Raw genomic sequence first — 14,745 nt, forward strand, 5'->3', positions numbered from 1 at the left:
ACAGATGCTGTCTTTGTCTCCTGAGGTTGCTGCAACAAATTGCCACAAACCTGGTGACTCAAAACGACAGAAATATATTCTCTCACAGTTCTGGAGGCCAGAAGTTGAGAATCCAGCAGGGAATCGTGGCATCTCTAGGGGAGGATAGATGCCTTGCCTCTTCCAGCTTCTGGTGGCTGCCCTGGCATTCCTGGCTGGTGGCCATATCTCTCCAATCTCCGTCTCTGTGGTCACACTGCCTCCTCCTCTTCTGTGTGTCTAGTCTATGTGAGTCTCTCATTAGGACACTTGTCAGTGGATTTAGAGCCCACCAGATAATCCAGGATGGTCTCCTCTGCTCAAGATCCTTAAGTTAATAACACCTGCAGAGAGACTTTCTTTAAATAAGGTCACATTCACAGGTTTGGGGGATTAGGATGTGGGCGGATCTCTTTGGGAGCTACCATCCAACCCGGTGCAGCTGCCAAATTTAAAAATGGCAATAGTTAGTAGCCTCTGGGCAGATTTTTTAAATTTGTGATTTAAATATAAGTTGCACAGCCGGGTTTTTTTTTTTTTTTACTCTAAAAGACCTCAAATAAACATTGTATCTTTTGTAATGTAACCTCTCACATCAGTGAGGTCCCTGGTTAAATGCATTCAATTACTCTAATAGTGAAGGTATTGATTTACTTTTGGTATTCATATGCCACTGAAAGAACAAAAAAGCCCCCAAATCTCTTCTCTCTCCCTCTCTTCTGACAAGATCCTCCAGGTCCTTGTGGGTGGTCCATGGTGGTGAAAAATAATGAAGAAAAAGATCTCACAAGCATGAATTCATTTATTACATACTCAAATATCTATCAAGCCCCTACTTGGTGCCCTGAATTATTCTAGGCATTGGAAATAGAGGCAGGGCTGGCTTCAGAGGATATGACCTATAGATGAATAGGACCCCATGCTTAGACCCACACTTGGTTTAATGCTCTGCTGTTGCCATCTTGAAATTATTAATAATTTTTTAACAGATGCCCTGCATTTTTATTTTGCTCTGGGCCCCACAAATCATGTAGCCCATCCTGAATGGAGCAGTGAACACTACAAAAAAGGTCCCTGCTCTCAAGGACTTGGCAGGGTTCCTGATGGTGGACAGCCAGTGACAGTGCTCCAGGTATAAACATATGATGCTGAGCCCTTTGGGGGCAAATCTGAGATTAGCTGGTGGAGAATGTGGTATCGCATTTGGTATATTTTAATGGTATCATGCACTAACTCACGCAGTTTCTGATCTTGTCTTTTATCAAAGCTTTCTACTTACTGTTCATATCAAGCTTCAGTTTTCAATTTCTGAGCAGCATTTCCCAAGATACAATCAGAATTTTCTAATTGGCTTTCTTTTTTTTATAAAAAAGCTTTCAGGGTTAATGACCATCATAAACTCGCTCTCTAATATAGACATTAATTTCAGCATTTTGGAGGGGGGCAAGGACCTTGGAATCATTGCCAACAGGAGCAAAATTTTGATAGAAAAATATGTTTCAAACTCAATTGTGGACATATCTTTCAGAGAAAAGTAAGTTGTGTAATGTTGCTATTAATACTTTGGGAAAAGGCTATTCATTTGTACCTCCTTGTAAAGAATTGTTGTCTTGGTATTTTCATCACAGTAGAATGCCAGATCACATGAATGAGATCTGGTTCCTTAAATCTTCATGGCTTCCAAGCAATCTGTTTCTAACATAGAACAAGCACACTCATACAATTTTTTTTTTAAATCCATGTTAATCCTGAAAGGAATAAACTCAGAACTGAAGTGGTGGATGGAAGTTTAATGCAGTTCAATTAAGGATCTGTACCCAAAAGAACAAGTTGTTGCTTTTAGTTCCGTTTCCAGATTAGTCACAGTAGATATATAGCCACTTTTAATAGCATTGTGCCATTACCAGTGACTTTAATTACTGTTTGGTAATCCTATCTACTTACACCAAATATTAATTAAATCCATCTGGTGGGGGGCAAGTGGGGGGTTGTCTCAACATATGTTGATTGAAAAAGGCAAATCATAATCTTTATTGTGGCTAATTTTCTCAAACTCTTCTTTCCTGAGGACAGAAGGAGTTGATCACACCATTAATTCTAAAAATTAATTCTAAAAAAAGAACTTATTTTCTCTGTCTGCTTTAATGCCTCTTGTTGGAATCAGCTCACTAACCAGGGGAAACAATCTCTTTATCCTTTCACAATGTTTTAACTGCCTGGGCTTCCTAATGCCTCTTCAGATTTCAATTTGTACTCAGAACCCGTGGGAAAAGTTTTCCAGAAACTCCATGAAACAAAGCAGCTCTCCTGACACCAAGGATTTATGATTAAGGGAGGCATCGCGCATTGAATCAAGTGTACCATTACCCTTACTCCCATGAACCTGTCTTTCAGCACAATCCACGACAGCAAGAAGACAAAGGCTTTGTTACAACAGAACAGAGCAGAGACATCCGTGGCCGTCAGCTTCTTTAAAGCCAGTAAATATAGATAATTAGTCAAAGTCCATAGAATAGAAAAGGGAGCAGTTCTTTTAAGAAAGAGCTTCAATGTCAGACCATCTTCACCAAAAATCCGACTACATTCCCTAGGAAAGAAAAAAGAAGTTAATATCCAGGTACTAATGGTGACACATCTTGTCTAACTCATCACAGCCATTTTTCAGGCAAGAGCACAGACTCTCAAGACCCACCATTCATCTGTGGAATATATTGAACCCAGTCCTGCCACCTCCAGACTTCAGGGAGTGCATGGAGTTCCTTGGAAATGAGCCCACATCTCCTCAGGCACAGAGCTAGGCCCTCTCCTACCTAGATATTCTCTTGAGATTGCAAGGGCAGCCATTCTGCTGTTCTGAACACTCTCAGAGGAGCCTGAAGAAATACGGAAATGGGTAATTGCTGAAATGAATAGCTATCGGAAGAGGGAGAAGATTCTTTCCCAATAGGCAAAAGAAAGGTGGCTGCTACTGCGTGAACAGACTACAGACAACTCACAGAATCTTATGGGACAGGTATCCTCTTATGTCTGTGAAGCCACATCCATCCTGGGATTTTGTTATTTCTAAGACAATATTTCCTCTTTCTAATATATCTGCCCAGTTGTTTAATTTCTTTTTTTACTAGCATTTTGAAGGCAGAAGAATGAAGACAACCTCTGTGATAACCCCCAAATAGTAAAAACTAAATAGGAAACGCAGGTTGTATTTATATATAAACATTTGGCAATTTTGGAGGAATTATCTGAATTCAGTGTGTAAAAATGCTCACTTCAGTTAAATCTTTGATTTGTTTGATTTCCAATTAAATTGATTTTAATAAAAATGTTTAAGCTAGTGATAAGTACAGGCAATAATGAAAGTGATAACAATGACAGAGCCTGTAGGACTGTGGCCTGAAAACAGACTCACCACAGAGAGAATTTAACTTTCTTTTTTCACACAGTTGTGCATGAACATTCAAGCATTTACTAGGCAACTATCATGTGCCGGGCATTGTATTTTCAGAAGTAGTATAGATATTCTTGTTCAAAGCAATAAGTTATTAATATTTGCCCATGTTTATAATGTTTACAATGAATCTATTTGCATGACTCTAAGTAGTATCAGTAGTACTTTCTCTTCCAGTTTTTACTGGAAGAGAAATCATTGTGCCTCAAAGTATTGCAAATCAAAGTAATTTCTAGTCAATGTCTGCCCCACACGTGTGAAGTAACTTACCCCACAGAAGGCCCCCACACAATAAGGAAGTGATAAAGGCTATAGACACAGGGAACATGGCCTTACATATCAACTCCCACAGTAAATGTTGCCTTCCAATAGCTGTGAAAGCTGGGAGTTTAGGTCAGTGATTCTAGGAAGGTTAAAGACAAGTATTGCACACATAGAAACCTGTACAGAGATTTGTTTACTTTCGTGCAGGAGACAATCCAAAAGGAAGGCTTTTCATAAAATGAAAATGAGATTTCTCAAAAGTAAATTTTAGCTTGAAAGAGACAAAACTTCAATGAAGGGGTGAAATAACCTAAAGCCTTCTGCAGAGTAAACAGAAATTACACTTGCTCACACACACATACGCACAGACACACACACACACACACACACACACACACGGGAAAATGAATAGTCTCTCTATAAGCCCCATAGCCATCAGGATATTCTGAATCAGTGCCACACATAGATCGAGTGGCAGTTTTCAGAGTAGCCTGGGCACAAAGTTTGTATTCTGTCCTTACAAAGGGATCTGCTTTGTGAGAAAGCTGCCACATAGAGCTATAGTTTAGAGTTGTGGGTTTCAGCCTTTCATCTACAACCACTGAATGCCTTTTAAAATATGTACACATTAATTAAGAACCATAACAAACCTCATTTCTCATTAAAGGATTTCTTTTTCTTATCACTGGCCCTGGCCAGTGATGTTCTTCCTGCCGAGAGAGCCCACCATCAAGCTGGGTGGAGGCTCTCAAGCAAAGACTTTGGATGCAGGAGAGAGGACACTCCAATCCCACAGGGAGGACCGATGGATGCAGAGGGACAGGGAGAGTCTCACAGGCAAAGTGAGACCATTCTCACCTGGCTCATCCTGTCCCCCAGGTGTTTGTGGCCTCCTTGTTCCTCTTTCTCTTCCCTTCTCCTCTCACTGCCAACTTTCTCCCCTTTGTCACTACTGTTCCAGGAATTAAAAATGCTCTCCATTCAAATGCCAGATCACCTGTGTAAAACCCTACGCTATTTAAGCATTAAGTGCTAAGAACTGTGAAAACTGAAAAAAAAAAAAAGAATTTTTATGGAGAGGCAAATAGTAGTGGGTTTCTCTTTCGGTTGATGAGACCAGAATTTCTGGACAAGAGGCAGTAACAGGTAGCAAAGCTTGAAATGAAGCTTAGAAGTTGAAGAACACTAATAATTAATTATGCTCATCATTATAACAGCAGCTACTCGTTATTGAAACATTTCTGTGTGTCAAATAGCATCATAAGCACTTTTAAAGGTGCCTGACATAGGCAAATACATCTTTGGCTCTAATTTCATGCTTTCTAGAGACTTTTTCCCCTTAAAAAAACACCCTTGTTGGCTGTGGTTCTTAAAACAGCCTGGTACTGGCACAAGTGCAGGGACACAGACCAGTGGAACACAACAGAAAATCCAAATATAAAGCCATCCTTATATAGACACCTAATTTTTGACAAAGCAGGAAAGAACATACTCTGGGGACAAGAATCCCTATTCAATAAATGGTGCTGGGAGAATTGGTTAGCGACATGTAGAAGACTGAAACAGGACGCACAGCTTTCACCTCTCACAAAAATCAAATCACGGTGGATAACAGACTTAAACCTTAGGTGTGAAACGATTAGAATTCTAGAAGAAAATGTAGGAAAGACTCTTACAGACATTGGCCTAGGCAAAGAATTTATGAAGAAGACCACTAAGGCAATCACAGCAACAACAAAAATAAATGAATGGGACATGATTAAATTAAAAAGCTTCTGCACAGCCAAAGAAACAGTCACGAGAATAAACAGACCACCTACAGAATGGGAAAAAATTTTTGCATACTACACATCAGATAAAGGACTGATAACAAGAATCTATTTAGAACTCAGGAAAATCAGCAAGAAAAAATCAAACAACCCTATCAAAAAGTGGGCAAATGACATGAATAGAAATTTCTCAAAAGAAGATATAAGAATGGCTAACAAACATATGAAAAAATGCTCAGCATCCCTAATCATCAGGGAAATGCAAATCAAAACCACAATGAGATATCACTTAACCCCGGTGAGAATGGCCTTTATCAAAAAATCCCAAAACAACACATGTTGGCGTGGATGTGGAGAGACAGGAATACTCATACACTGCAGATGGGACTGCAAACTAGTGCAACCCCTGTGGAAAGCATTAGGGAGGTATCTTAAACAGATTCAAGTAGACCTGCCATTTGACCCAGCAATCCCATTACTGGGCATATACCCAAAGGAAAAAAGGTCATTCTGTAACAAAGACACATGTACCCGAATGTTTATAGCAGCACAATTCACAATTGCAAAGATGTGGAAACAACCCAAATGCCCATCAATACATGATTGGATTAGTAAGCTGTGGTATATGTATACCATGGAATATTACTCAGCTATAAGAAATAATGAAGATACGACATCTCTATAGTTCTCCTGGAGAGAGTTGGAGCCCATTATATTAAGTGAAGTATCCCAAGAATGGAAAAACAAGCATCACATGTACTCACCAGAAAATTGGTTTCCCTGATCATCACCTAAATACACATCTGGGAACGATACCAATCGGATATCAGACTGAGGTGGGGGGTGGGGGAGGGGATGGGGGTATGCCTACATAATGAGTGCATTGCGCACTGTTTGGGGAATGGTCACGCTTGAAGGTGCTGACTTGGGAAGGGGGGGTGGAGAGGGGAGGGATATATACCTACATAATGGATGCAACGCGCACTGTCTGGGGAACAGACACGCCTGGAGCTCTGACTTGCGGGGACAGGCGGTACATGGGAAACATATGTAACCTGAAATTCTGTATCCCCCATAATAAGATGAAATAAGTAAATTAAAAAAAAAACACCCTTGTTAATACTATGGTATATAATTTTTTCTTCCTAAATTTCAAATTCACCTGAGGCCACTAAATTCTCCTGGTAGTATATAAATGGAATTTTTAAATCATCAAAAACTAATTTCAAACAGACTACCCTTACTATCTAGATTTGATACTTTGTTGAAAATTCTTTTGATGTTAGTGATAAGAGAGAAACTGAAAATGCTTTCATACCATTCAAGGGAAAATAGTCAGAGGCTCTGGCACTATGGGACAAATCCTGTTTCCTCTCTTATACACTAACTCTATTTTTCCCTTGTTCAGCCATTAGAGCTTTGGGAGTAATGTCTTGGCAGATGGTGTTAATGAGTCTGCAGGGGAAAAAAAAGATCAAGGATCTAAGAATTTTCGGACAATTTTTACCTCTTACATGGAGAGGGCCACTGGAGAATATTCCCTTCAAAGATAGTGTTTTCTGCTTGACAATAAAAACTCTTTGATTCTATTTTAGAAATGGTCAACTTTACTCTGCCCACACTAATAGGTGGAGGTGTCCTGTCAAATGATAGATTTTGCAAAGTTCAGAGTCAATTTGACATGAGAGATGTGGAAAAGGTGAAGCTCATTCCCAAAAGAACATTTCTATTATCAGCAGCCTCTTATTATAAATCAGTTTCTTAAATCAAAATGACTTGTCTTGCTTTGAGGTATTCTTATACTAAACTTTATATTGTTTTTAATCAATATGTGTGACTAAACTATATAAGTATTCAAGTAGAACATACACACTATATGGGTCCATGCAGGTATTTTCAAACAGGGACAATTTTGGTCTGATAATCATGTTCCCCAGCAATCACTTATTAAATACTGTCATTCAAAACAAAAAACTTGTGCCCCAAGATCATGTCTATTTTGATGGGAATCGAATACAAAATATCTTTATCAATCACAAATAGATACAGGCCTTTCTCCTTTCCCCCAAACCAGAAAACATTTATTCTTTTGGCTTCTTTTTTGTTTCTTTAATTATCTTGAGTTTTCATGAACATATATAGAAAATTATCTCATGGTCTGATGTTAATCTTCCCAGCCACTTCCAAGTTGGTGATAGAAAATGGAAGTTGAAGATAAACCCTTCACAGTCTGTTAAGTTTTTAACAACAATCTTATAATGCCCCAATTGTAATAGTCATTCTTCTTTTCATTAGGTATAGGGGCAAGAAAGAAAGATTCTTTTGGCTCCTGCAAGAGAAATTTATTATGCTGAAGAGCAATAAGCTGGTGTGGGGAACTGTCACTCTCTCATCTGCCCTCCTCTGAGGTCCCTCACTACTTTTTTTTCTTGGTGATCATAGCAGCTGTCCTGAAAGTCATTCCTTAGTGTTGGGCTTTTTCTTTTCGAGGAGCTGTTTACTAACAAAGGTACTTTGACCCACATGCTGCTTTTGTCTTTCGTGAGTGCTGTGCAGGGCTGGATGACACTCGGCATCCTGAGCTCTCTAAGAGGGGGCTGTAGAAGCAAGGTTTAGCACAGAACAGCCACCAGAACCGTGGGACTTCTAGGTAAGCCCAACCACCACTGTCCATAGCTAGTGAAGACACAGGCAAGACACCATGTGCTTCTAGCCAGCGAACTTTCCCAGGGCCAAAGCTCCCATGGCATGAAGTCAAGTCATTTCATCTGCTTAAGCAACAGGGTCAGGATTGTTGAACAAGTGTTTATATAACCATTATTCTGATTAATACAGCTTTTTTTTTCCCCTGGGTCTGAGACACTAGAACATTCTTTTGAAACATGACTTTCAGAAACAAATAGATCTGGATTTAAATCTGGGTTCCATTATTTATAAGTGTGTGACCTTGGAGGAATCATTTAATTTTTCTGAAACTCTGCTTGTGTTAAATTGGGGATAATAACACCTCCTTAAAAGGTGGATGTTGCCACCAATGATGATGAAATAAGATCAGATATGCAAAAGCGTCAGTACAGGGGAGACGGTGTTTTTAAGGGAGAGCTGACTCTGCTTTTTAGTTTTTGTTACCTGATTCTCCTTGCTCCCCAAAAGAACTCAACTTATTATATACCCAAGATATAAAAATATACATAGCTGCATAATACCTATTTTCAAACATCTCCTATTGACCATTTAACATGAAACCTACCTGAATTTTTTCATTGGAGATTGCTTTTCTTGAGCAGTGGCCAGATGACCAGAGTAATAGACTGGGAAAAACATAATGTTCCAGTTTGTTGAAAACCAAGTCATGAAAAATGGGCAATAGAAGTTCTTATAAGTAATTTTTACAATCTGTGTGGTTCCAACCCAAGACGATGATACTGACAAGATGATTAAGAGTCCCCAGATGGCCTTCAGAACCATGGACGTGCAGGACAGGCAGCGAGCCTTGATTCTGTTTTCTTGGCTGCTGTTCTCAGAATGAGTCTGTGTCCCATCGTCCGCTGAAAACAGGAAAGGAATACAAATGTGTGGAAATCAGGTTATAAAACAGCAATCAAATGTGTCAGCTCCTTAAAAAAGATAGATGAAACCAAAGAGGCAGACAGTAGAACCACCAGTGTTTTTCTTTTCTACCATTATTTGAAGGATTGATAACTCTGGCTCATTTTTCTCTCTGTCATCTCTGCTATTCAAAGTACAGTGTGTATCTGAACCCCCATCCAGTCCACGCAACTGCTCATGAACTTGATGGATGCCATGCTGTTCTCTAGTGTGCGCTATCTCCTTTCTCATAAGAGCATTACACATCTCAGCCCCCAAAGACTTTGGCCTTGGCTTTGTGACCTGCTTTCTCCAATCAAACGTGAACAGATGTGAGGTATGTCACCTCCCAGCAGAAGCTTTAAGAGGCATCGCACCACCCGACCAGCTCTCTTGCTCTTCCCCCCATCACTAAAATGTAAAATCCCAAATAGAAGCTGTTCTCTCTGTCTGTGTAGGGGAATGAGCAGAACCTAGCCAAAGCTCTTCTGTATCCACCAACATGAAAAGTGAGTGAGAAATAAATATTTGTTTTTATATTCCACTGAGATTTTTTAAAAACTTACAGCAAAGATGATTATTAAATTGAACAGCAATATGTCCCAAGAACAGAGCAAGTCCTGATTACACAAAGCCATTTTCTACTTCACAACAAATTACTATTTAATGTATCTCTGGGAGCACAGTAAGTTCTCCTTTGTACTTTTACATTTAATAAGAAGATTTAATAGCATTTTCTTTTCACATCAAAATAGCCAAAGCTCTCTGAAAGCAACATTCATAGAGGCCTTCTCCCCTGTTGGAAAAAACAAGTTCAACATAATGAATTCATGTACCTATTAGGAAGTTAAACAGGGGTAGAGGTCACCCCAAGTCTCCAAACTGATCCCAGACAGTAGACTCCTTGGGGAAGGAGACAGAGTTGGCTGCAAGATTCTCTTGTCTCTCCAGGCATTTCCCTTAAGCACAAGGTCTATTCTAGGGTTTAAGAAAGTGGTGAAGCCCACAGATTGCAAATGGTAGTGGATAGGGCTTCTCACTGTACTTCTCTAGAACATTCTGGCCCTCCTGCTGAAATGTGTTCCTACTGCTTAATGAGCCAGGCATGACTGCCCCACTGTGCTAAAAACCTTTATCTAGTTAAGGCTTTCTGATGTAATCATTTGGGGGAAGGAGGAAGCAGGCCTTGAAAGTAAATTCTTCACTAGGTAATTTAAACCAAATAACTATGAACATAGCAATTACTATATGACTTCTAAGTCCTAGAAACAATACTGAATTCTCAGGGCCTAGGGCTCTGGAAGATCAAAACTGGAATTCTTTTATTCATCTATTCAATAAACTCTTATGGAGACTCTACTGGGAGCTAGTTAGCTAGTTGGGTCTCAGGGGTTCAAAGATGAAAGATTTGAGCTCATGGTCTAGCAGAAAGCCAGCAAACACATTCAATACAGTGTGGGAAGGGCCAACTCCAACAGATGCAGGGCCATGTGAGGCAGAGAAGCACTTGTTAAGGGGTGGGGTGGGAAATGCTCAGAAGAAACTTTGGTGATGCAGTGACATTGAGATGAGTCTGGGAGTGTGAGTGAGCCAGCTCCCTCCACTATGTACAGATGACACCTGCTCTTGATAACAGTTCGGCAAATTTCCTCTGTGCCCATGTGCCTCATGCAGAGAATAGAGGGGAAAAAAATTAGGATAAATAAGAGGAGACAATGAGAGACTCCTGTGTTGAGAGGCTGGGAAAAGAACACAAGCTGTCCTATTAAGAAGTATTATCATTCCCACTTTACAGATGAAAAAGTGAGACTCATGTTAAGGGTTGTCCAAGGTCGAAGACAACCCAAGTCAGTGTGACCCCACTAGGGGTCCAAACTTTATTCTGAATATTCATATGTCACAGCTTTCAGCCTTTAGCTTTCCATTCAAGCACTGGAAGTTTCAGAAATTGTTTGGAGAAAAAGTTTTCTTCTTGGCAGAAATGGTAGTCTTGTGTGAGAATTAAGAAGTGATACTTAAGAGAAAGGTATACCCTACTACATTTCAAATCTCATTATTTCCAGGGACTATCTCACAAATGAGGAATAATTTTACAAAGATTTTAAGTATCCCCTTGAGGTGATATCTGCCTTTATTGTCACTTTCTTTGAAGACTACATCTATGTCACTATCATATCATGGACAGTGCTTTTGATGATATTAATACCAGTAATCACCTAAATCCCTTTTTAGTATCATAGTATTGACCTCATCCTTTATCTGTTAACTAGGCTAATTTTTCTGATTTTTTAATTTTACAAAGCATAGAAATATTGGATATCCAGAGCTCTTAATTTTCTGATCATTTTAAACATGATTTTCTATAGTCCTGCTTAGATTTATAGTTTTGTATATATAGATCATTTAAATTAGTTTATCAGAAAGTCTATCCATTTCTATGAAACTTTATTAGAGTTATGCAAATTCATGGTAGAGGCCATGGAAGTTTGGAAACATGAGTTTAAGTCCTAGCTCTGCCATTGTATGGCTCTGAGAACATGTTGTATTCCAGTCTTAGTTTCTTTTTCTATCAAACAATGATAATATCTATGTCATGGGATTCATTTTGAGATTAAGTACCATAATATCCATGAAAGCATAGTGAGCTGCTTTTCAGATTTTTCTCCTATTCTCTCTTCTCTTTGGTGCACTGGAATATCCCCAAGAGCTTCTAATAATCACAGAAAGAGTAAATCATGTTCCAGCTGATCTTTAATGGTATAGTCTCTGAAATTTGTAATCTGTATATGATAGATAGGGCACATTTTTATTAACCAGCATATTTAATTAATTGGAATATTCTGTTTCATGAACAAATGGGATATTAATATCATTGTAATTCATTAAAGCCAATTAAAAACTTTCTGAAGATTTAAGATTTTCCTCACTTTTTTTTAAAAAAAGGGTTTTAGCTTTGGGGTTCATATAGTTGCTAAGAGACCATGTCAAAATATTATTTTTGAAAAATATCTTTTCTCATATAAAAAAATCCGTTCTAAAATTAGTAGGACACTAGAAGAGGCTTTCACAACTCCTCTAACCCATTGTTTATCCCCTGCCCCTAACTGAATCCTCTGAGCTGCCATTTTCCTTCTTTTTTTTAAAGCCAGTTTTCTCAAAGTTCTGGGGTTGGTTTGTTGTTGTGTTGTTTTCCTACCTAGTGATTTTAAATGGCACACTTTTTTGTTTTTGTTGTTGTTGTTACTGTTCTTAAGGATAAGAGAGATTTTAGTATGTTGCCAGCCAAGCTGAAGGACAAAGGCAAAGGGAGATGTTGAAAATACAGGCAGGAGAGATGTCGAGGAGGTGGTCAGGGACACGGGTAATGAAGCTAACACCTGAAAGTAGAAAGACACACAAGCCAAAAGCGACCCACGATGCTGGTACTTGGTAAACAAAAGCAGAGAGAAATTCTGAGGGAGAGAGGAAAGTGTTTGTTAGCAAACAATTGTCTTGCTCTTTTTGGAAAGGTGTAAGTATGGTCACGCAATGAGAGGAAGTGAATATGACTTGAGGCTGGAAAGTATTCTCTGGCGAAGGCAATACAATGTCCACCACCAATAAGTGAAAGTATTGGGCAGCAGCCCAGTGGACCCACCTGCAATTAACAATGATAAATTTGCTGGGAAACTCATGGTCATAGTTGCAAGATTTATCAGTTTAGCAATTTCTGTAACCTAGGACTTGGTGAGTGGTCACGTGGATGTGAGGAAAGGCTAAAGGTCTCGATTGATCAGAAAATGCTGCCGAGGGAGGCCAGTGCAGTCCCCTGCAGGAAGTGTGACATTGGGAAAACTAGAAGGGCTCCAGGAACTGGGAGTCCTGATGAGGATAAAAGCAGGCTCTGTGATGTTACTAGAGTTTTTATTCTTTTCAGAATGGGCAGACTGTGCTGTTACTGAATCCCAGGGCTGAGATATTATAAAAGATGCTGGATTTGGACATTTTGAAGATGAGAAAACTAGCTACCTTGTAAACTTCATTAGAAGTCATTGTCCAACCGTGTGTTAAGTTCTTCAACAGGTTTTGGTGTTTGGTTTCTCTGCTACACTGTATACCACTATTATTATAGACTGTAGCTATACATTTCCATTCTTCCTTCGCCTCCCACTTGATAAAACTTCCCACATCCACGCATAAGAATCTATGCAACATCTCTGCACTCTGTGCCAATGGTGAGATCTTTCACGGCTGGTTAGAAGGTTACCAAAACATACTGAAGCTCCCACATACCTGATCTGTTCTGTCTCTCAACTCTATGTCCACACACTCCTGAGGATCCTCGGCTCTGAAGTTCAAGAATAGGAGCAGAGGAATCTTCTGTGACAGACAGAGGGGACAGTTGTCTACTGATGCCACTGTGTGAACTGGGGCAGTTGGCTCCTGGTTTACATCGCGTGACTGATGATCTGGAGGTACCTGGAAGACAGAGTTCATACTGGTTTCAGAACTTCTTGGAGGACAAATTGGAAGCAGATTTTAAATGCCTTGGCAGTAAAATATATGGCAGCAACAATCGCAGAACTGATGAGCTCATTACAAATTCTACAAAGGGGCTCCTAAAATGAAAATGCTATGTTGGCAAGGTCTGTGTCTCTGAGATAAAGAGTCTTTTTAGATAAAATCATTAACAAAGAAATGAACATTAGAAGACGGTATTTGGGTTGCTACTTGTGCCCTGAATCAAAATTGTTAACACAGCCAAATATTATAGTTTAAGGCAAGGAAAACAGTGTTATGCATGCTTCCACCCTTTTCTTTTCAAGGCTGACTGTCAAATTCCTAACTGGGAAGACTGCCAATAATGTTTCCTATCAAATCGACTGTACACTTTTCCAGCAGATTGATCACTAAAATCCAATTTTGTTATGTCTCCCTAATCACCACTAGCCTCTATCCAGTGTTCTAGCTGAAAACCCAGCCTCCAGGACAAGGACCCACAGACCAAGCCCCCTCCTATTCTGATTAACAGTCCATGAACCCCCAAGGCTTCGTGGGCCTGCAACCAGTGCCGTCCACAGGGCGCTGTGCTCAGAAGGGCCCGTCCCAGCATCCCCCATCCTTTGTCAACATTGAGAGATTAACATGGGTACATCACTCTTAACTAAACTCCAAACCTCATTTCGATTTCACTAGTTTTATCTCTGGTGTCCTTTTTCTATTTCAGGACCTCATTCAGGAGATCGCATTACATTCAGTCATCATGCCTCTGCATCCCCCGAGGGCCTGCGACAGTTTGTCAGTCTTTCCTTGTTTTTAATGACCTTGACATTTCTGAGGAGTGTGTTGAAGTATTTTGTATTCATAGGATTTCCTCAATCCAGGGTTGCCAGATGTTTTCTCTCATGGCTACGTTGGGCTCACGGGTTGGAAAGAACACCGCAGAGGGGAAGTATCCTTATCGTATAATGTCAGTCATTACATGCTACCAATATGACTTGTTACAGATGACACTGACTACGACCACCTGACCAGGGTAGTGTTTGCCAGGTGTCTCCATTGTCTTTATTTGTCCCCTTCCCATACTCTATCTTTTGGTAGCCTGTCACTAAGTCCAGTCCACACTCTGGAGTGAGGGATGAGGTGCTAAACTTCATCTTCTGAAAGGAGTGTCTACAC

The 14,745-nt window shown here is 39.8% G+C and overlaps 1 protein-coding gene across 2 annotated transcripts in view; it reads right to left on the minus strand.

Annotated features, from left to right (window-relative positions):
* Positions 1 to 14,745, minus strand: part of SLC35F4 (solute carrier family 35 member F4) — a 207,089-nt gene that overhangs the window by 14,775 nt on the left and 177,569 nt on the right. Inside the window, exons 2-4 of one of the 2 annotated variants that reach the window (XM_069464986.1) lie at positions 13,360 to 13,545; positions 8,750 to 9,047; positions 2,386 to 2,605 (exon numbers count right to left, since the gene is read on the minus strand). In XM_069464986.1, the coding sequence (XP_069321087.1) occupies positions 2,386 to 2,605; positions 8,750 to 9,047; positions 13,360 to 13,545 (704 nt within the window). Of the gene's footprint in view, positions 1 to 2,191; positions 2,606 to 8,749; positions 9,048 to 13,359; positions 13,546 to 14,745 lie in introns of both variants that reach the window. The other variant, XM_069464987.1, reaches the window with a different exon arrangement.

The sequence above is a fragment of the Eulemur rufifrons genome, chromosome 2 (assembly GCF_041146395.1).
Source record: "Eulemur rufifrons isolate Redbay chromosome 2, OSU_ERuf_1, whole genome shotgun sequence".
In the NCBI taxonomy this organism is placed as follows: domain Eukaryota; kingdom Metazoa; phylum Chordata; class Mammalia; order Primates; family Lemuridae; genus Eulemur; species Eulemur rufifrons.